Source organism: Patagioenas fasciata, chromosome 13 (genome assembly GCF_037038585.1).
Source record: "Patagioenas fasciata isolate bPatFas1 chromosome 13, bPatFas1.hap1, whole genome shotgun sequence".
In the NCBI taxonomy this organism is placed as follows: domain Eukaryota; kingdom Metazoa; phylum Chordata; class Aves; order Columbiformes; family Columbidae; genus Patagioenas; species Patagioenas fasciata.
In genome coordinates, this window is record NC_092532.1 from 15,852,351 (window position 1) to 15,874,121 (window position 21,771).

A 21,771-nucleotide genomic window follows, 5' to 3' on the forward strand; every position below is an offset into this window, starting at 1 on the left:
GAGAGATGAAATTTTCTGGGCACACATGATGGATGAAGGACTAAGAGTGATTCAGATGGAGTTAATTGTGTGTATTTGGTTTATGTGGGAAGGTTTTTGTAGTGGAACGAACCACCAGGCCCAAGGGTTCAAGCAGCCACATTGCAGCCTGGAGTTTGGTGGCTTCTCAGGTTCTAGTAGTGACTGTTGGAGTGTAGTTGTTTTGTCACCAAGCAGAGAGCCCAGTACCCTGGGGTGCCCCAGCACTGTGGGGGTGTGAAGCCTCTATTTGGGGATCAGGCAACCCCCCCTTGCAAGTCTTGCTGAGCTGAAATGACTCTGCTTAGGCTGCAAAATTTTACAGGAGAGCTTTTCTGCTTAAGCTGGAAGTGTTTTTGATAGCTCAAGCTAGCCTGTCCTCTCAGCTGTTAGCTCCTAGCTGTGCCTCTGCACATGTGGCAAGAAGTATTTAGTTCACTAACTTTGACTCTCAGCTTCATACCAAACCTGTAGATCAAACAATCAATTTATTCTTAATAGTGAATGTCTCCTTACACTCCTTCAACACCTGTTGTGCCTTCCTCCCTGTGCAAGGGCCCTACTCGTCTCACATCTCCAGTGAGTAGTCTCTCCAGTGCGGTTTCCACAGGGACAACTTCTTGGGCTGGCCGTTCTCTTTGGGCCTGAAAAGCCAGGCCAATGTATGTATCTAGTGTCTGATCATCGATATCGGGGTTGATCGCCCGGAAAGCAGTCTTCAGATCATCCACGTTCACCTCTCTGTTCAAAAACAACTTGGTCACTGCTTTGCTGTGGTATGTGAAAGAAATTTTAAAATATTTGTGCCACATTGAGAACCTGTGCTGCTTGAATTGCAGAGCAAGGATGCCTTTTGATGTTATCTCTGCCATCACTAGCATCTCTTTTTTTTTTTTTTTTAAATACATCTGTAATAAAGACTGCTAAGTACTAAATTCCAAACTGAACAAAAGTTAGGAAATGTTAGATTTGTGATAAGCTGGGACAACCTTCCATCTGTTGTGCATTGTGATATTTTTTGTTATAGAACTATGTTTTCCTTTGCTAATTCAGTGCCCATGTTGGACAGTACATAACTCAGTGGGCATCTACCCACCTCCAGTATCCTCCTCAGTACTTGTGCCTGGCACCAGGCAGTAACTGCCTCTTATCTTGTTTTGAGGTAGAATTATTTATTTAAATCTGCAGTTGTCAGTCCTGTTGGCTCTTCCCGCTCCTCAGAACCAAACTCTGAGGATATACAGGATTTTACTGCTGGTTTTGGAGACCTGAGGGGTGTTGAGATATGAGACTTCAAGTCCTGAAGGGGATTACTGGTACAACCAATCCCCTCTACTTGATGCCTGCCATATCCAAGTTCTTTGGGTCAGAAACTGACACTGTTCAGCATTTTGCAGAGTGGTGCTCAGCCAGGTTTTGCTTTTTCTTCAATATTCACAGCTGGAGCCCCCTGATAGTGCTGTGTCCACAGCGGGGTTCCCTCTGCCGTGCACTGTCCCAGTCTTCTGTCCCCATCAGCCCTTTCCCTCCAGACTTACGTTAAATCTCTCAGCTTGTTCTTCAGCTGCCTCAGATACTGCTGCTTCTCCCTGACATACTGGCTCCTGAGCTTGGCAACAAAAGGGTCAGGGTTTCCCTCTTCATCCTGAAAGAAGTTACAGGTGTGTCAGCCCTAAATGTGTGTTCCAGACTGGGTAAGAGCTACCCCTCAATGTGTGTTAAAATAACTCAGTTCTCCTAGAAATGGAATTTCCATGTGAAAAGTGGAAATAAATAGAAATAAAAAAAACTGTGCCACAGGAAAGGCACAATCTTGCATTGCCACTGTCTGCAGATAAATTTTGGGTATTAGAGCCTGTGGTGGGCACTGCAATGTTGTTAGTCTGATAAACTTATTTGGTCTGATAAAGTTAATTTAAGCCCTAAATTAGGCTTAATCTGAATCAAAAGAGAAAAGTAACATCAGCTTACTTCTTTGAATAAGGACATGTAGTCAATGAGGTCTTCAGTGCTGTCCAGTTTGGACCTGCTTGCATCCACTAGTTCTTGGATTGACTCTTTCTTTTTCAGGGGAAAAGCTTCCCTCACAGCCATGCTGTATTGGAGACAGAAGTGTGTGTGCTGTTACAGTCCGAGCACTTAACAACTGCTTGTGTGGCTGTCTAGTTTTCAGGCTACCAGTGTGTGCATGTATTCCATAGGCCAGATCTTCAAAAACACATTGCTTTCAACCAGAAATATGTGTCAAGAAGCACGTGCACCTTTGGACACCAAAACACGGGCAAAGCTTTCAGCAGAGCTTAGGACTCATCTGAGTGTTGGATGCTGAGCAATGTGGAAGACTCTGAATGCAGCTGTGTGGGTTAGCTGGTAGCCCAGACCCAACCGGTTAGTGTGTCTGTACCAGAGCTGCCTTCCCAGCCAACTGCTGGAAACTGCTGTTTCTTCTCTTACTGTGCTGTGGCTCAAGGAAGTACTGTGTTCAGAGCTTCACTTAAGAAGGCACAGCTTATTGACTGACCAGGAGAAGAATGACAAACCTTGCACCTGTAGCAAAATTCACAGCAATGCTTTGTAAGCTATCAGAGCTGGTGGGAGCTCTGTGTGGGGTTCTGTGTCCCCTCAGGGAGCAGGGAAGGGTGTGGGGGCTGCTAGCACATCCCGCTGTACATGTGAAGCACCCATGTCTGCTCTCAGGCCTCTTCAGCTGTGCTGCTCAAAACCTGGAATATTCACATTATTCTAAATCGAATGCAGTGGTTAACAAGTATGGACTTGCTACAACCATCCACACAGGGATTTAAGAGAGAGAAAAAGCCTCCTCTCCTGGCTGCACTGGGGATAAGCAAAACAGACAGACTCAGCATATCACAAATCTGATGTGTGCCAGACGTGGGCAGAGCTCAGTGGGCAATGGTCAGCCTCTTGCCTGAACTGCTCGCTGGTCAGAGATCCACTGTCTGAGCTGTCGCAGGCAGCCAGCTTCTTTTGCAGGTCAGAAATCACCTGATTCTGGCCATGGAACTCTTCTTCGCTCACCTGTGAAACAGGGAAGTTTCCCAGATCAGTAAGTGCCCATTTGTTCCTTGGTCTGCCTTTGAGAGGGAAGCAAAAGTGTGAAAGGACTGTCCTTGCTTTTAAAGCAACTTTTGAGTGAGTGGCTTTTAGTGATTTACGAATAATTAAGCAAGCAACACAGTGGCTTTCAGGGTGGCTGTTCACAGGAGCTTCTTGGTGAACAGCTTGCTTAAACTGCTCAGCCCTGGGGTGCAGATGTGCATCCTGGGTCCCCCAGAATGGCAGCTGCCTCCCTAACCAGACTGTGGCACTTGGTCCTGGCTGCTTTTTCATTTCCAGGCAAGATACAAGATGGGCAAGTAGAAGAGGGCCTGGGGGGGGCTGCACGTCTTTGTGTTACGGGAGGTGGAAAGATGTGGCTACGTAGCTAGAGCTCTGTAGCTCTGATGCGGTGCTGGGGAACAAGGCGGCTGGGGCCCACATGGTGCTGCAATTTGCGTCCTGATCTTCACAAACCCTGCACAGGGACAGACCATGAGCTCATTCAGGAAAGGCTTCCTGAGAGAAAGAGGCATGGATGTACAGCTTGCAAACAGAAGCCTCTTGTCAGAGAGAGCAGATACGATATGACTAAAGCACTTGAAAGAAATGGGGTCTTCTAGAAGCTCTGTTGGGAGCAGTAAGAGCCTGCCATGTCTTGCATGGACAGGATTCTCTTCTCTAGTGTGTGTCAGTGTTTACTTGTATTCTCATGAGAAGGTGCAGCTCCCATGGGGAGGAACAGGAGGTGAAGCTGCTTTGCTTCCCCTGCCTGTCAATCTGGGGGTGTCTGGGCAGAGGTGCGGTGCTGGGTTGCGGGTCACCTACCTTCCCAGTGAGTATGTTGTAGAAGGAGCTCAGGACATGGTTTGATCGACAGAGCCGCATGTTCTCGTAGAGGCTGTAAGACCATTCCATGGCAGCGGCGTTTCCATACTTCTTCTGGAGGTAGCTGAGGAAGAACTCAGGAAGACTGGATCGCTTCTCTGTCTGTGGATAACAAGTAAGTAACTCACATATGCAGCAGAACTAAATCAAATTTGCTTATTTAATTGTAGCTGTTTGTGTAGGGGATTGATTGGACTAGATGATCTTTCGAGGTCCCTTCCAATCCCTAACGTTCTGTGATTCTGCATAGAGATGTCTGTCTTCTAGCAATCTCACACAGTGCTAGTGCTCGCGGGAGTCTTCCCTGTTATTAGGTCATCCAAAATCTTTATCCCAGGTTTGTTCTCTAAATGTGGGTAATTTTCCAATGAAGCTCTTCTGTCATTGAGACCATGTCTCTGTTTTCCTACCTATTTTTGTGAAATACATGGGAGCTTGCTACCTTTGAGGCACTGCCTCTGTCAGATTTAGCTGAGCTTGGCTCATGGGTTGAGAAATTGAAGCAGTTATTGGAGAACAGTAGAGACAGACAGTGATTGCAGCAACCCTAATTCCCCAGGAAAACAAGCTGGAAGTAAAGCTGCTATAGGAAATGTTAAACCATTTAGGGCTGATCTCAGAGATGTTTCTAGGTTTCTAGCTCAAGAGAAGAAATCTGTAAAGTGGCTCTGCCTCTCTCTCAGGGTCACTGTCATCTGACTGAGGCACAGTAACAGGCCTTGTCCAGTGTCTGGGGAGATAATATCATACTTATCCCTAACATTGGAAGAATTAAACAGCCACTTTTATTCTCTTTTTGAGTCTTGCATTGCCCCAGACAGGCAATCCGTAATGTCTACCTTGGCAGAGAACACACACCTCACCCCTTTGCTCTTGAGTTGTCACTCCGACTCAGTCTTCCTTGTCCACAAAGAAGGGCAAATTCTTTGGGTTTTGTGTAATAAAACCAAAGTGCTTTTATATTGATAAACTAATTAATGTAAATTACTTTTTGCCCCTGCTCCTTGTTTTTCCTGCAGTGCCACCTGTTCTTCCCTCACATAGACACAAACACTATGGGGCTTAATAATGGATTAGCATGGGTTAAAATCAACCGAGCAGAAAAACCTGGCCATTCTTTGGCTGCACAGATGTTGCCAAGGTTTCCACCACTTAAGAACAGACACTGCGTAGTCATGATGGCATTGCAGTCTACAGAGCACTATCGCATCCCAGAATAGCAGCAGTCCATGTGGCTGATTTAGCTCAGGTGGTTCCTTCTGTGGGCACCCTGCATGGTGGGGGAGTCTTCACTGACAGCTCAGCCGCTCTGAGCAGCGCAGCTGCTGGACCACTGCAGTTTACAGCCCTGGACATTAAAGCAACCAGTGCGGACTTCTGGTTTCCTGAATGCCTCTGAATTTGCAGTGGTGGCTGAGCATCTGCTGCTTCACAGAGAGTCAGCTGTTCTGGAAGCAGGAGCTGCAGAAGAAGCCTCTTAGAGCTGAGATGGAGCCGCTCTGGTTATCCATGTGACAGTGTCCTAATTCATGAGTCACACCCCCGGGGAGCCCTGCCAGGCACGGGGCTGCTGCCAGCTGAGGTGGTTTGTTCATGTACAATGTTTTATGCAGCTCGATTCAGATGAAGCACCGGGCAGGATGTGGGTGAGACCCTGGCTTCCCAAGCTGGACTGGCTGTCATAGCAAATGCTGTTTGTGGAGAAGGAAAATGGGACAAACCTGCTGGTCTAGTGCAATTTTCTCCTTCCAGATATCCTTTAGAATGTTCACCACATCCTTCTTAGTTGGTTTTTTGTTCTTGATTTTACCTTCATGCCTCAAGTACACAGGCACCTTGTCACTTTTGCCCTGAGTAATGGAAAAGAAACACCGATACAGGTAAGGTATTTGCCTCCCTGGTGCTGATGCAGCACCAAATCCATCTTCTCAGCATCTAAAGCCATTAAAATGAGTCACTTGTGTGGGTCTCATTCCCAGTACTATAAAACACATCTGTCAGCACCTCTGCAGCATCTCAACTGCTCCAGGGTGGACCTGCTTAAGTTGAGGGCCACAGTAGCCACACCACCTGTTCCCTGTGTTTACACTACTTAAAACTTAATGAGTGATTTTTGAATGTGTCCCTGTTGTGTCCAGGCAGCTGTGAGCATATCTTATTGCTAGTGCAATATATTTGCAGTCAGTAAGTTGTTGATTACAGCAGAGTGATGCTAAAGAGCTCTGTGTTGTACTGGAAACCCTGTGGTCAGTGTGCAGTGTTTGGCTGGAACTGTAGCTGGAGAGGAGGAGGGTGTGGGACCTTCTCTTGGTGGCACTGAGCTGAAAGACCTTGTCCTTAAACAAAATGGGACTGTGTGAGAGGTTCTGCCTAGCAAAAATAGAAGAGGAAAGATCTTCCTTGGAAATATCTTCCAGGAATAGCAGGGCAAACAGTTGAAGCTTCTGGAAAGACTGAGGAAGAGTTGTTGAAGGACCAAAGCAATGCTACTCTGTCCCTGAGAAAACCAGTGCAGTTATGCTTGGTATAATGTGAAGAATCCTTATAACATTTCCTTGTCCCTGTATCATTTCCTGATTCCCCCATGTGCTGGGGTGCAGTGCAGTGGGACAGTGTGAGTTACATTAACTTCCTGATGCCATGAAAAAGAGTAATTCCCCGCTATGTAGTCTTTCTACTTATTCTAGTGCTTGTCTGAATTCATCTCAGCAGAGAACTAAACAGGGAAAAAAACAAATACTGCTTTGCTGGACAATTCCCTGTTGCCGCAGCCAGTACCCGGGCAGGGACAGGAGAGAGGACAAGGCTTTCGGCAGGAGGAAGCTGTTAATTTGGCTCACCCATATAGTTCAGCATTAGAAAGGGCCACAAGTAATACCTGCATGTCTGATGATTCATGTGGCATCATTGCAAAGTGTGGCTACTTTAGCTCAGTTTTCATTCTGCTTGTTCTCAGTTTCAGCTTTTCCATTTAACCTGAGTTTTCCTAGCTTTAAAGTTTTTGGTAGTTCTGCTAATGGGAAGGTGAATATCGAAGACACCAGCCATAAAAGCTATTCTCCCACCTTCCTAATGGATATTTATTACCAATTAATCTCAGTGGAAACAAGCAGCAAAGAAAGCTTGCACACACCTTTCCATGGAAGGCATTTATCTCTTTTAGCACTCGTGTTCCTATTTCTTCCAGAAGCACATCCACTAACTGGTCACTGGTCTTCCCCTCAGCCAGCCAGTCCCACCGGTCAGCTCCACCAGGAATCACCTCTGCAACAGCAAAAAGACATGGAGCTGCTACAAGAGTAGGATGCACCCACAGACTGGGTTCGTGTGAACCCCACTGGGAGCCTTGTGATAGATCTCCAGACATCCACTTTGTCTCCTGAGATATCTATGGAATGTGATAGCCTGCAAGCTCTTCTCTCTCAGGCCGCTGTCACAGCTTAGGAGAAAATGGGGTGTTGCAGGTAAGAAATGCACCATAGTAAAGTGTTTAAAGATGAGCTGGCTTAAGCAAACCACCATAGAATACATTTGGCACCTGAACACCTGGCCCAGTTTGGCCGGGGCGTGCAGTTGTGCTGGACTCGCTGCAGTTCAGCGCAGAACTTGTCTCGCTCTTCTGCAGTCTCTCTTTGGATATCCAGCAGTGTTTCATATTCCTGATGGAGATGATCAAAATCCTTCGGCAGTGTCTTTATCTGAACGATACAGAAAGGAGGATTGTAATAAATGAACAAGTGTAACAGAATTTTTCTGTTGTTGTCAGACAGCTCAGGTGAGCAGTCAGTATAGTCCATGGACTTACAGAGAGCTGTCCCTGGCTATTTGCTTCTAGATTAGAAGAAAAATAATTAAATTTCATTGATCTCATTTACAAAATATTCTGACAAAACATATCAGTGACTCTCTTATACCTGTTTTTTGTGTTTAAAATTAGATCTTAATCCACTAGGAGAGAGCAGGAGAAACATAAGATTTGGTTCCAGAAATTTTTACGTGCATCCCCTTCAGATCTACTATACTGCATTTGGAAAGTGTTTCTTTTTTATATGATTTATCTTTGCTCTACTACTACAAAGGTACATTGTGATTCAGATGTAACCACAGCTCTAGTCCCGGGTTTTGAGGGCTGTGTCTGTATTTATTATGCCACGACACAGGGACATGAACGGTGGACCAAGCTGTGCTGGTGGTCAGGGCTGGAATGGAGCTGCCAACAGCCCACGTGTATCTTGGACAACCCAGCGCTGCTTTCCTGAAGCACAAAAACAGGTGGTGCTGGTTTTTTGCCTTCCTGGAGATTTTCATCCATCCCTCTTCTCAGCTGTGCACTAACATCACGGTGGGATCTAATGTGTCCTGTTTTTCATCCTCCTTTAGAGACCAGGTCACTGTGGGGTTGGAAGCGGACCCCATCCCAGCCCTGGTGTTTGTGATCCCTTCCCTGTCCTGCATGTGCTGTGACATTGCTCCTGTGCATCTCCAGTGCAAGCCAAGCAAACATTTATTCTGAAAAGGCAGCAAACAGGAGCCCAGTCCAGTTCTTTCACAGCTGGAAAATGTATTGATCAGCCCCATAGCTGGGTTGATGATCCTGGAGTTCCAGCAGGATAAAAAAGCCACTTAATACTCCTGGAAAATGCAAAATCCCAGCTATACAGCAAAGCATTAGTAGCCCAGTAGTAGTTTCAGTTAGCCATGATTTGGGCAAAACTGTGCAATGTATATGAGGGGAATCTAGTTCATTTATTTATATATATTACTTCACACAGCAGCTCTCAAGCTGCAATCTGTGGGCTCTTGGTGGTCTGTGTTTTACAGTGTTAACTCAGTTAAACCTGACATTAAGGGTTTGTGACAACATATTAATTTTGAGTGCTCTGACAGTCTGAGATTCCAATAGGTAGGGAGATTTGGGGGCAGTGGCTTTTAATGTATTTCATGTATAAAGAATAAAGAAATGCCTTTTGTGAGCTCTAGGTTTACTGAGTCCTTATCCCAACCTGAATACTGAAGCATCATGTTATGTTTGTATTTATGTAGTATAGTTTGAAAATTAGGAGCTTATTCTCACCTCTTGAAGTAAATCTGAGGTTTTTTTCTCCAGTGATTCAAAATCTCTCCTGGGGACAACATCTGCATAGTGTGCTATCATGAGGTTCAGCTTCTCCTGGGCTTTGGTGAGGTCCTGCCGGGCTACCTTCAATGCCAAACTTAGCTTCACTGTATCTTCACCCTTGGTATCTTTAAACAACAGCCATTGATGAAAACTCATGACAGTAAAGTTGCAGTAATAATTTTCTGAATCATCTATTAAGCTTTTAGACTACATAATACTGCAAAGCATTGGCAAGAGCTGAATGAATGTGACTGTATTATTGTTAAAGAACTGCAAGTCCAGAATTATATTGTAGTGTTCCCATTCTTGACTCCTTGCATTTAACAGAAAGGTTCATGAGTGGGCAAACCCTTAGGCAGAGGCCATGGCACAGCAACAGTGGCTTGATGGGTGCCCCTAACCCGGCTGTGGATCAACAGAGACGATCTCCTGACAGGGTCCCAACCACCGTGAGTAACCTCTGTGCCAGGTCTCTGTGCCACCTGGATTTCAGCAATTTTGTCCATCCCTGTAGACAAGCACACAGCTGCCAGCTGTGCCTGGGTAAGACGTGCTGACAGTTGGCACTGGAGTCAAAATCCATAACGAACCTTTGCACTGGGGAGCTCCTGCTTTCAATTTACCTGCTGTGCTAAGCAAGCGTGTACAAGAATATACACAGTGATTGAATCGGATCAGACTGGTAGGTACATCCCTGCCTATTTTCTTTCTTACTCATTTATGGACTTTTTAGCTGTGCATTTGTCTAACTTCTTTTAAGAAAGCATATCTGAAGATAGTTCAGAAATACTCTGAATTTCTTCTGCAAAGCTGCACCCATGGGTGTGTATTTGGGTCTCTGTGCAGGACGGGTTCTTACAGAGATCTGTGCTCTCCCTGCGCTGGGCTTGCTGTGTCATCTCCAGCTGCTCATTGTGCATATCATTCAGTTTTGCTAGGAGCAGTTTGCGGGCAGCGTGCTCGTTGAGATAGCGAGCGTACTCCTCTGTGACACTGTCCTGCAGATGCTTGACCTGCAGGAAACAGAGGCTTGAATCGATCAGGATCTATCAGTGGGAACTTGGACTGGTCTGGTGGGTCTAAAGCAGAAACTAAGGAGCAGAGAGTAGGATAAGGGAGGCAAAATGGGAAAAACTGGAGCAGGAGGGCGGAGAAGTGATAACACTGTAGAAAAGGATGTATCAGATAGAACTATGATGGGTTCAAACCTGGAAGTAGTATGCAAAAAGCTTCTCCATCTGATTTTTAGCCTTCTAGAGAGTGAATTACATACATATCGTGATCTGAGTTACACCATTTAAGATGAATGATACATATTTAAAGATGCTAAGGGTATTATGTTGTAAAAGAGTGCGTGTACTTTTACATACTAACTTAAAACATTAGTACTAGGAAAATGTTTATTTCCTCTCTCCTTCAAATGTGACACTGGAAGAGCCAGAAGGGACAAGAGCTACAAGTGAAGACATCTGACAGCAGCAGCACGGCTTGTCCCAAGGGAACAGGATATTCTCTGGGGCTGGCCAAGATCCAGCATTGCTACCGTGCCAGATATTCAGTGCCTGCTCCAGAACTTCTCCTGGCACCAAAGGATGAGAGGCCAGCAGGTTAGAGATCAGGTGTGCAAAATGCATCCAACTGCAGTTGGGAAATGTTTGACTCATCATTGTATAGTTTACCTGAGTCTGAAGAGAATTATTTTCTTCCTTCATGTTGTCAATGAACTTTAACAAATGCTTTTTCTCTTGCTTTAACATATTTATTTCATCTCTCTCCTTCTCCTGCAGTGCCAGTATCTGCTGGGTGCACTCCTCGGAGACAGTTGCCACCATGGCCTTCAGAGGCTCTAGGGCACGAATTGTCTTCTGCTGGTGAGCTACAGAAAGCAGAGGTGGGGTCTCACAATGAGCAACAATGCCTGAATTTTACTCAGCTGGGCTGTTGAATATTCAAAGCTAAAACAGCGCTGGTGGGAAGCGAGGCTGAACATGGAGCTTCTACTCCTTGGCCTGGTGAGTTCCTAAGGACTGGGGGTAGTGCCTTCTGGGATTATATCACGTTGTTTATCCAGCTGTGCATATGAACTTCATAGGATTGTTACATAAGGATTTATGATTTCAGCTCATGTCATTTATTTACCCTCTTGTAGAGGCATGTTCTTCATGAACTTTGATCTGCTTTCTTGTCCCCAAATGCATGGCCTCATGCAGCCTTTTGTATACAAATTTGTTGTCTAACCACTCTCCCCTCTTTTTAGGAATGCCTTGACCTCTCTTCTTTTGCCTTTCGCTTTCTTACATCTAGTAAAGAACTCATATATTTCTCTTGGCTTTAACTGCTGTAACATGTGCTTTTCACCCTCAGTTATTTCCCCTTTACCTTGAAAATTTATCTTAAAGGTAATTACCTAAGGAACCTAGTGACAGTACTTGACTTGGGTCCCACATCCCAGTGACAGTTACATGGTGGAGTTTGGTCTGATGTCACCTCCCTGGTGTGCAGGCTTGTTTTTATGACTACATAAAATTCCATCAAGAGAATAAAATGATAGAAGACAGGATACGGTGATTCAAATGAGGCAAGCCTCATTTTGTTTGTGAATAACTGCATTATTCAGCAATCAAAACTGTTGCTCCTTCTCTTGAACATTTCTATCTCTTGATAGAAATGCTGGTGGATGCTGAATAATCTGACTTGGAGCTTTTTTTTTTTCCTCCTCAGTAAAAACCAGTATTAGTATTTATGTACAAATACTATGCAATGGATTTTGCATTTTAAGAGTTAAAATGCATGCAAAAATCTAAGAACAGGAACTACTTTTTTTATTATACTAGGGTGTGAATTTCCTTCCCATGCTAAAACTGTACCAAAGGTTTTGCAAAGCTCTCTTGCTGTGATACTTGTATCATGAGAAGAGACGGCAAAAATTAGAGCATCAGCACAGAGGTTCTGCTGCTGTCTTGTTTGGTTGCTCAGTGTGACCTTATTAAAACTTCAGCAAACTTGCTTCGATGCACAGTTTGAGTGTCTCACAACTGACTCCTGACCACAGGCAAACCCCTTTAAATTAAGTGCAATGGTATTTTTAATTGTAGCTGCCTATATGTCAGAAGTTAGAGTACAACTTGCTGTCAGCCAAAATTATTATTTTGTGGTGTGGACACTGGCCAGAGCCATCGGGGAAGTTCAGCTCTCTAACGACCTCTCGTAACTCTCCCTATGCCAAGAAAAGACAGACATTCTCCCACTTGAAAAGAATTCAGGCTGTGGCTCAGCTCATTGCACGTACAGAATTGCTGGATGGACCGATAAGTCTTAGCACCACAAAGGAGTGAATGTGAAGGCCCTGTGGACATAGCAACCTGAGTATTATTTTAATAAAGAAATGGATCCAGCTGTGGATAACATCCCCACGAAGACATACCCCTCCAGAGGTCTGTGTTCCAAATTCGGCTTTGTACCTTCATGTTCATGTGGATTAACTCCAGAAACAATGGCTGTAAAGCCTCAGTGCTGGTTCAGCAAGATGAGAAATACAATGCTGTGGTGTAAAGGAGGTTTAGTTTCAGTTTCACAGGGAGCTGAAATGCCACAGGTGGAGTATGCATGTGCATCTCTCTAAGCAAAGTGTCCCATTTATCTGCTCCAAAGCTGCACCTTAAGCCTGCAAGCACTGTAGTGAGGGACTATAAATGGGATATAAAATTCTAATGTTAGGAGCCCTCAGAATGGCCACCTCTCACAGGTTTTAAAGAAGTTGTTTTTGTTAAGCACAGTCAGACATAATTTAAAGGTAAACATTTAAGAGAGCAGTTCTACAAATTGGTACATTTTCTTCCTTTTCTCTTTCTTTTGTGCTATTTCTGCTCTCAGACACTTGCCTTTGTCTCTTCTCTAGCTCAGACACTTTGATCAGCAAGTCAACTCACTAAACCAACAGGAAACTTTGCAGCTCTTGGTGTCTGTTTGTCCTGCTGGGTGAGTTGACTCAGCTCACAGAGGTGTCCACCAAGAGGCAGCGCTGGGCCCCAGCCAGTTCCTCGAGCTAAAAGGGGATGGATGTCATGTAGCCCTCATTAGCAAAGTAAAATCTGTAATTAGGAAAATGAACCCTCAATATACAGAAAAGTATACTGAAAAAAAATTTTTAAACCACACAACATTATTTTTTTTATTCTTAGAGTATCAAGTACACTTGCTACCATGGCATAGCATTTCACTCCATTCAGCTGAGGTCCAAAAATAAAGTTATCACAAAAGAGATGTTTTGCTGGGTCTCCAGTAATGTCAAAGGAAAAAAAGGGAATATCACAGCCAAGCAATACTGAGGAGTCAGTAAATAAGTGCTTAAGGAAAAGAAAAAAAGCTTCAGGAAGCAGTGCAATATCAGCTGCAGCACAGACACCAGTGATCTCTCTGGGAGCTGAAGCGAAGAGACGTGCACTAAGGAGTTCTGCAAGGAAACTGATTTTTTAAAAGATGTTTTTATATATTGACTAAAATTGACTTGTTCACCTGGTTGGAGGATACTGTGCAAAGAAAGATTTTTGTCCATAATGAGGGTCTATGATTAGGTAGTCCAGGTAACGGGTACTGGGATAAACAACATCTATCCTTTAAGAGACTGTCCCTGTAGAAAACTGTTGACATTTGATAGCTGCTCGGTGCCCAGCATGAAATGAGCTCTGGGTTACAGGCTATTTCTGGCTCTCTGTGACTGTTTACAAAGTACTGGTATCACTGTGGCATCTGGATGCCAGGCAGAGTTTAAAGCACACCAGGAATGGCCAGGGAACAGCTCGTTCAGCTCTCGCCCTGCCTTGCTGCAGCAGTAATTCAAGCTTCAAGTTACCAGAGCAAGTGCATCCAAATAGATAAGTCCAATACACTCCACTATAAATATGGTTGTCCCAGGAAAACCTTGAGACATTGCTGTTGCCTAAACTGTGTATGTGATGAAGGTTTTATAAAAATCTAAAAATCTTTAAATATAAAAATCTAAAATACCAAAGAAAAAAAAAAAAAACAAAAACCAAACTCCAACAACTTAATCTTATATATGAAGGAAACAGGCCTAACAGACCAGAAAGATGGTTTTACCAGCATCATCTATTTAGGCTGTTTGTGCCCTGTATGTGTCCAACACAACTAAGCTCCATAAGAACATGTCTACATTAGTGTTTTTTCCCCACCGGTCAAAGTTGAAGAGCTTACCCAAAGTAGCTTCATATTCACTCTTTATAGCTGCCAGCAAGGGCTTGTAGGTCTTGAAGCTGTCTATGAAGAAGTCAAAGATCACTCTGTAGGGCTGAGAGAAGAAAGAAAACTTGAGAAAACATCTAGTGGCAGATTTTTCAGAATTCAGAGATAGTTGTTTTATGCAACACAAATGGCATCTAGTGACAGTGAGAACAAGTATAAAAATACTGTTACCACAATGTATTTTGTCCCTCAATTTTTGGTCCACCATCCCAAACACCTCATACGAAGGTGGAGTTCTCTCCCCTGTTGGCTTCACAATAAAGAATGTTCACACTATCAAATACAATTAAACATGTTACCTAAGACAGTAACAAGATTTTTCAAAGCAGAAACACATTTATGAAACCTCAGTTTTCTCTTGCCATTAGTCAGTGTTTGTTTCCCTCCACTCTCTTCCATCTACCACTTTCTTTCCCTGTGACTAGAGGATTCATTTGAGAATAAGAATTTGAATTAGTTTGTGCAGAGAAAATCTAATCCGGACTTCCCATGGTCTACATAAATGCTCTAATTGCAGGATATTACAAAAACAGGAGCACCCACTCCTGCTCTGAGTTTTAAACTAAAGTGGTGGTTCTCAGTATCTCCATGAGGTGTGTCCTCAAATACAACAAACCTTCCAGGATCAGACTCATTAGAAGCTGTGAATTTTGGGGATCCTGATTAGGCTCCGGCAAGAGAGAAATGAGAAAGCCCTTTCTTGTCACATGCAAAAACATAACTTCAGAAATGAGAGGTTTTGCAGTGAAAATGTGTAAAGCTACGTGCTTTCTTCTCTATGGGTTTATGCAAGAATCTTCAGGAGCTCAGTGACTAAATTCTGTTTCACATCCACTTTAGATTACTGTGTCTTTTTAAAGACCTGGGTTTTGTTTTGAAAATGGAAACAGTTCTAGAAGGTGCAGAGTACAGAAGAAGATGTGAACAAGCCAACAACACGCAAACAACAGCAACACAACATATAAATAAGCTGCTTTCTGTGCAATTTCTCCAACATGAGCTGCAAACCCGCTTATCCAATACTACCCATAGGTGGCTACTCTTCTCATCTACTTTTTCCTTTGGAAGGCAAATTTAAGTGATCCATCTCAGCACTTAGTTTCAAGGCAAGAGAACCTTGTATCAGACCTGTAACTTCAGTTCCTGGGAGTTCTCCTTAGTCAGATCAAGAGACTGCAGCTCTTTCCTTAGGTAGGATTCCAGTTGCTCCAAGTATCGTGGCTTTGGAACGGCAAGAATGGCCTGTTTATTGCTGCAGAGACACAGGAAAAGAATGAATGTGTGGACTTATGTGTGTCATACCTATTAGAATGAACTCATCATAAATCAGCTCAAGGATTTTGGTTTCCTTTCTATTGCCCTATACACTGTCAGTCAATGAATCATGTAACGATAGCATTTTATGGTAATGTTTATACTGAATACAACTGGCTACTACATAAATACTTGACATCTCCTATAGAGCTGCTAGTCAGAACCAGCAATGTCTTCTCTGTTGTGCTGAACTCTCATGGGGTGACCCAACATTGTTCTCACCAACAATGGAAGAGGTTCTGCTCTGTAAGGTCTTGGTTTTCACAATCTGCTTCCAGCAATCCTGGTGGTTTAACAGGACAGGCTGAGCTTACCTAGGCTGTCTTTCCTCCAGGGCACAGCAGGGTTTATGATTCTTTAGGACAGTCTGCCTAGCTACAAACGCAGGCCACATGGACCAGTGGCCTCTAGCAGAGAGCTGAAGAGACTGAAAAGGAAAAACAAATCCATTTGCTGTATCAGAACACTACAAACTGACAACAAAGAGCCAAATCCAGAACCAATACAAGTGCCTACAAGTACAGTCAAACAGAAAGACAAGGGTCGTACCCTAAAACTCTTCTCAGACAGGACTTGACCACACCTAAAAACCAAATAGGCTTGTTTTGTTCTTTGAAGAAATCATCTTCCCCGACTAGTACTATATGTTGAACACTGCTGAACGCTCTCCTGGTAGCTGTTGTACATGCTGCCTAGATTAGATGGTTGTGGGAAAGTGTTCGCATTTTGGGGTGAAAAACGGTTTCTTGGTCTACACTGGGGCCACTAGAAAATAAAGCATCACACAGACAAATCAGAATTTTGCATTAATGCAGGTGAAATCCCAAATGACAGGTTTGACTTAGGTCTTGTTTCCACTGGGGAGTTTTGCACTGGGCTGTGCCCTGGTGAGCGCACACTGAGCTACAGTCACTCACATAGACCATGGGCTTTAAATGCAGGCTGGTGACCCTACGTGAAAGAGCTGAATTTGCATCAGTGTAGAACATAATGAAAATAAGGTCTGAGGAACAGTAGAAAAGAATATGATGCGTGAATTTTCCTTCAGAAGCTGCAAGCTCTTCTGAAAGCTGTTGTTAACTTTAAGACTATAATTTCTATCTTGAAACTTTCTCAGTGTATCTTTAGGGGAAAAAGCTAGCTCTGCTGGATTGCTCTACTTTATCTTCACTATTAAAACCAAGTTATTAGTATGCAATTGTCCAATTCAGTCCTTCCTATTCAGTCTGTAAAATTTACAAAAAAAAATAATTATGGGCAAACTGGAGGGTTTGGCTTTCAAAACCCAAACTTCAGGCAGATGAAGCCTTGAAACAGAAGTTTAAATGTCCTCATTTCAGTGCAAGAAGCAGGAAGATGACATTGGAGAAACAGTCCGATTCCCATTTACTGAGAGTTGAAAATCTTCCATACAATGAGGAAATGGCTTACAGAATGTCGCAGCTCTAGAGACAAAATATTACTTGAAGTTCTTGTGCTAATGTAGCATATACAGCTTGTCATAGAAGTGGCACATTCCTGAAATATAACCAAAATGCTAATGCAAAACCAAAAATACATATGCCTTTTATAGACTTTGACCTCCCATTATTTTGTTTGGTATACATTTTCCTGCAATTTATTTTTGCATCATTTGGATATTGATTTTTCCTATACTTGTTTATTTTATTTACTAAGACTGATAAATACTAGGGAGCAGATGTTCCTGCAGGATGCTCTTATCCTACGATTAAACAGCATGTGGTCATGTGGTTTCTTTTTTTTAAAACCATATGGGTCAAATTTTGGCTTCAGGATTTGTCATGTGTGTCCACTCAGAAGGCTGCAGCCAAGAACAATATTTAGATTCCTCTCCTCTTTCCTCCACCCATAGAAATGCAGTAATTAATTCACAAAGATGACATCTCTATCTGAAAGTCAAGACTTAGCAGTAACATATATATATATATAAAAGAAACATTGAAATTATTAGAACTTGCTTGACTTCGTAATAGTCTGGGATAGTCCCTGGGCTTCCAGCAAGATTCAAAGCTGACTGCATTAACTAAATTTTGGATGTTTCACTGGAATTCTTCAACTCACCGGAGTCTTCTGTTTCTTGGACAGGACATGTTTCAGACTGTTGATACGTGTTTGGCAATCTGGAGTCTCAGAGGGAGATTCAGGACCAGCCCTGTGCAATGGCAAGAAAGAAACTTTTCAAAATATACAGAATTAACTAAATTTACTGTGGAGATTGAGAGTCTGGCTCATGTAGACCCAAGGTAAACAACCAGTTATGAAGTGCCTGACGAATGAAAATATCCAATGGGATAATGTACAGGGAGGGACCGATGGAAACATTTGTGCTGCAGCTGAACTCCGAGATTTGCTGTTTGATACCTGGCACAACGTTCGGTACTTTCCTCCCTGTCCCAGTGAGAGCACCCGGGCTGAACCCTGCGGCTGGGTGAGCTGGGACGCATTGGTCTTCTGGAGAGGAGAGGTCAGAAAAAGAGCTAGAAAACCTGGTACCCAGTGGTCAAGAACTGGGATTTGCCTGCAAAGCCCGTTTTCTGGGACGGCAGCAATGCCATGGCACAGATGGCCTGACAGCCAGTAGAACCAGCAAACATGGAACAAATACAACCTGGAACTCTATGTTCTAGGCTAGAAACTGGCATGTCTGGCTAAAAGGCCTTTTAAGAAGTAAGCATGGAGTTGCATGTGTATTTTAGGAAAAAATTAGAGTGGGCACAATACACTAAAGCAATCCAGAGATCCCTGTGAACTTGCAGGCGCTGTACTGGCACAACACGACCACACGTTTGGCTGGTATCTGAGCACCGACTGCAGCTGCCAGTGTGGTCCCATGCTGGGGAGACACATCGCTCTCGCACCTTCAGCAGATCTGACTCTTAAACTACCCCCTGCCCCGGGCAGGTGAGCAGGGGATGAGCTGGACTGGCTCTCAGGAGCCCAACAAGGGCTGGCCCAGCGCTGGAGTGGGAGATGGTACCTGGTGGGCTGTTGGATCTCCCACTCCAGCGTATAAACCAGCAGCCTCAAGCTGTAGCTCCGTAAAACCTGGGAACAGCTCAGCTCTGCTGAAAGGGGGGCCCTGTTTCTGCCCCTACCACACCAGGCTCCTGGTGTCCAGGAGGTGTCACCTCTGCTGTGTGCTGGGCAGCTCTCTGAGCTGCTCTAGTTTGCTAATCCAAGGGAAAGCTTGCAGTTACCCAGTTTAGACTGATTAAAAACATAATATGTACGTTCACCCCTCAGTGAGGGAGTATTTCTGCAGCTGGCAGTGAGGATGGAGACAGAAACCCCCAGCAGTGGGTCAGCCAGACCAAGGAACTGCTCCTGTGGGTGAGACTCCCTGGCACACCGCGAGCTGATCCAGCAGATTGCTACTCCCAAAGAGCCAAACCATCTCCTCCTGTGAGCTCTGCACCTCGTGCTGCTGCCACTGCTCATCAGACTCCTTTGTGAGCTGCTTTGGGGTGTCACCTCAGCAGATAACTAACCCATCTTTTAATTTTGCTTAGTGATTACAGGCACACAGAAGACACTTCATTCTCATGAGGAGATGGTAGCTGGCACAATGTGCTTTTGTGGCACAGTTGCACCAGCATGAAGAAGCCATGGAAGCTCGTGCCATGTGCCTGGGAGCCAGGCCTGAGAAGATCAAACTCTGCTGGCCAGGGACACTCCAGGAGCAGGATGAGCATGAAGTGGCCTCTGGTCAGAACTGCAGAGTGTTTTCGAAGTCTCCAGTATGCAACAGACCATTAAACACACAGTAAGTCTTGTTTTAGAATCCAAAGGGTAATTTTCATGCATTTAGATGAAATAAGTTTCCTCACTATCCAGAAATATTTCTTCTTCTTATCTGCAGCTAAACTTGCTAGCATTTTAATACTGAGCAGCCTCTACTTCCATTTTCTTTCATAAAAACCAAGTGCACTTACCACCCAAGACACGTGTCTGTTTTCTTCTTGCAGGATGGGATTTTAAGCTAAGGGCAATCTTTACAACCCCATCAGTCAGTGCATGACCTGCCGGGACAGCTCTTCACTCACCTGACAGAAGCAGGGTGTCTGACTACAACATCCTGGGTTTGGAAATCAAAAGGTGCCTGTTCCCAGGCACCCACAGTGAGTGAAAAAAACAAAACATATATAAATATATAAATAAATAAATATATATATATATACACACACATAAATATATATATATACACACACATATATATATACCTATCACTTCTCCCATGAGTGAAAATGGTTGTTACTTGGACTGCGGTACAGACAGCCTGGCTTTGGAACCAATGGCTATTTCAGCACTGTGCAAGCCAGCAAAACTGAAGCACGGAAAACCTGCTTGTTTGATGAAAGGTACTTCCCAGGAGTGCAAAACATTCAGCTTCAATATAAGCAAAGATTCTTTTACCATATGTAAATTTTATTGAATGGATGTGGACCTGGCTGTCCGTATTGGAGCTCTCCAGTAGAAAAAGCAGTGACAGTGTGCTTTTAGACCACCTGCATCAACCAAGTCTGAGATCTGAAGATAAAAGCCTGTCTGTGGGTATAAATTAGGCCTTCACTGTGCCAAAGGGAGGCTCAAGACATACAAAGAAAAGTAGGCTTGGCCACAAACACACCAGAATTTTCATTTTGAGACAGCCCAAGCAGTTGTCAGAGCCTCCAGTCAGCCTTAATTACCCTAACCAGCCTCAGCTGAGCCCACTACCCATGGACCCTCTTGCATTTAAGCTCAGTTCTGAGCCCTGCCTGAGCTGCTTTGTAGGTGTAACCATCTTGAGCCCTGAGTGTGCCTTAGACCTACACCGTAGCTTTGTCTCCAGTCCTGTCTCTGAGCTGCTCACTCTGGACTGGATCCATCCCTTCGCCTTGAGGTGGGTACTGTTGTGTGGTGGGTGCTGTTGGGAAGGGCTTTCCCTCTGCTGCTGTCACCTTTGGTGATGTCTCACCCTCCCCTGGGGAGCAGCCATGCGCTCCCAGAAGGCAGGGAAAGGGTGAGCAGCAGAACAGAGACTTGTGTCTCTGAATCATAGAATTATTTTGGTTGGAAGAGATCCTTAACATCACTGAGTCCAACCATAACGTAAGTCTAGCACTAAACCATGTCCCTCAGAACCTCATCTATATGTCTTTTAAACCCCTCCAGGGATGGTGACTCCACCACTGCCCTGGGCAGCCTGTTCCAATGCCCGACAACCCTTTCTGGGAAGAAATTTTTCCTAATATCCAATCTGAACCTTCCCTGGTGGAACTTGAGGCTGTTTCCTCTTGTCCTATCACTTACTACTTGGGAGACGAGACCAACACGCTCCATGCTACAACCTCCTTTCTGGTAGTTGTAGACTGCGAGAAGGTCTCTCCTCAATCTCAGACCCTATGTGAGAGGAGACTTTGCTGCTTTTATAACTGTTCTGAACTATTCAGACTAACTAGAACAAGGTATTGATGGTAGAGACAGATTCTTTGATAAAGGAATGGTACAGAAAACAACTAGTAGGGATGGGCACTGATTTCCAAAGGATAAAGTAACTGTAAACAGGAAATGGTGACAATGGCCAGGTAAACACCACTCAGCAAGTTCCTTGCCCCGCTGTGAGTGAGTGCGGCCCTTGTTCCAGAAATGCCGTGTCCTGAAGTCCCGAGGGCAGCTCCTGAACTACTTCCCCGGTTATTTACCCTTCCAGTCAGGCCGGTGCCGTGACCCGCGTCCTGCCGCCCCCGCTCAGCTCTGAGGACGGCGCTTGGCGGGCGGGATGACAGCGTCCAGGGAGGCACTACAGCCCCGCGGGAAGGGAAGCGCTCCGCTCAGGTCTCCCTGCAGGGCCCGGACACCGACACCCCGCTCCCGGCCCGGCCCGGCCCTTACCCGCCCGGCGGAGCCCGACGCGCCGCCATGGCCCGGCCGCCCGCGCTGTTTACACCCGTCGCCATGGAGACCGCCCCCCCGCCCCGGGGCCCCCTCGCGTGCCGCCATAGCTGTCCCAGCAGCGCCTGACGCGCTGGTGCCGTTTTCCAGCAGCGGCAGCCGCGGCGCGGCCCAGCCCTGCCCCGGCGGGAGGCGGGCTCTGAGGAGCGGCCGGGCCC

At 44.9% G+C, this 21,771-nt stretch overlaps 1 protein-coding gene across 1 annotated transcript; it reads right to left on the reverse strand.

Moving 5' to 3' along the window:
- Window positions 1–397: 397 nt before the first annotated feature.
- Window positions 398–21,734, reverse strand: TSNAXIP1 (translin associated factor X interacting protein 1). The gene is made up of 16 exons (XM_065848101.2): window positions 21,554–21,734; window positions 17,741–17,831; window positions 15,973–16,085; window positions 15,473–15,596; window positions 14,297–14,390; window positions 10,762–10,958; window positions 9,942–10,095; window positions 9,038–9,207; window positions 7,502–7,661; window positions 7,097–7,227; window positions 5,685–5,813; window positions 3,904–4,065; window positions 2,948–3,057; window positions 1,990–2,113; window positions 1,557–1,663; window positions 398–759 (listed from the first exon to the last, which is right to left on the reverse strand). Exons 1-16 carry the CDS (start codon window positions 21,616–21,618, stop codon window positions 531–533), a joined length of 2,160 nt encoding a protein of 719 aa, XP_065704173.1. The 5' UTR covers window positions 21,619–21,734; the 3' UTR covers window positions 398–530.
- Between the last annotated feature and the right edge of the window lie 37 nt (window positions 21,735–21,771).

Bases quoted from the DNA above. Each gene is read 5' to 3' on its own strand.
- TSNAXIP1 (XM_065848101.2), bottom strand. From the start codon at position 21,618: ATGGCGACGGGTGTAAACAGCGCGGGCGGCCGGGCCATGGCGGCGCGT. The intron at 15,597-15,972 runs GTAAGCTCAGCC...GTGTCTCTGCAG, and splicing joins CTGGAGGAAAGACAGCCTAG to CAATAAACAGGCCATTCTTG. The intron at 2,114-2,947 runs GCAAGAGGCTGA...TCTCCAATACAG, and splicing joins CTGACCAGCGAGCAGTTCAG to CATGGCTGTGAGGGAAGCTT.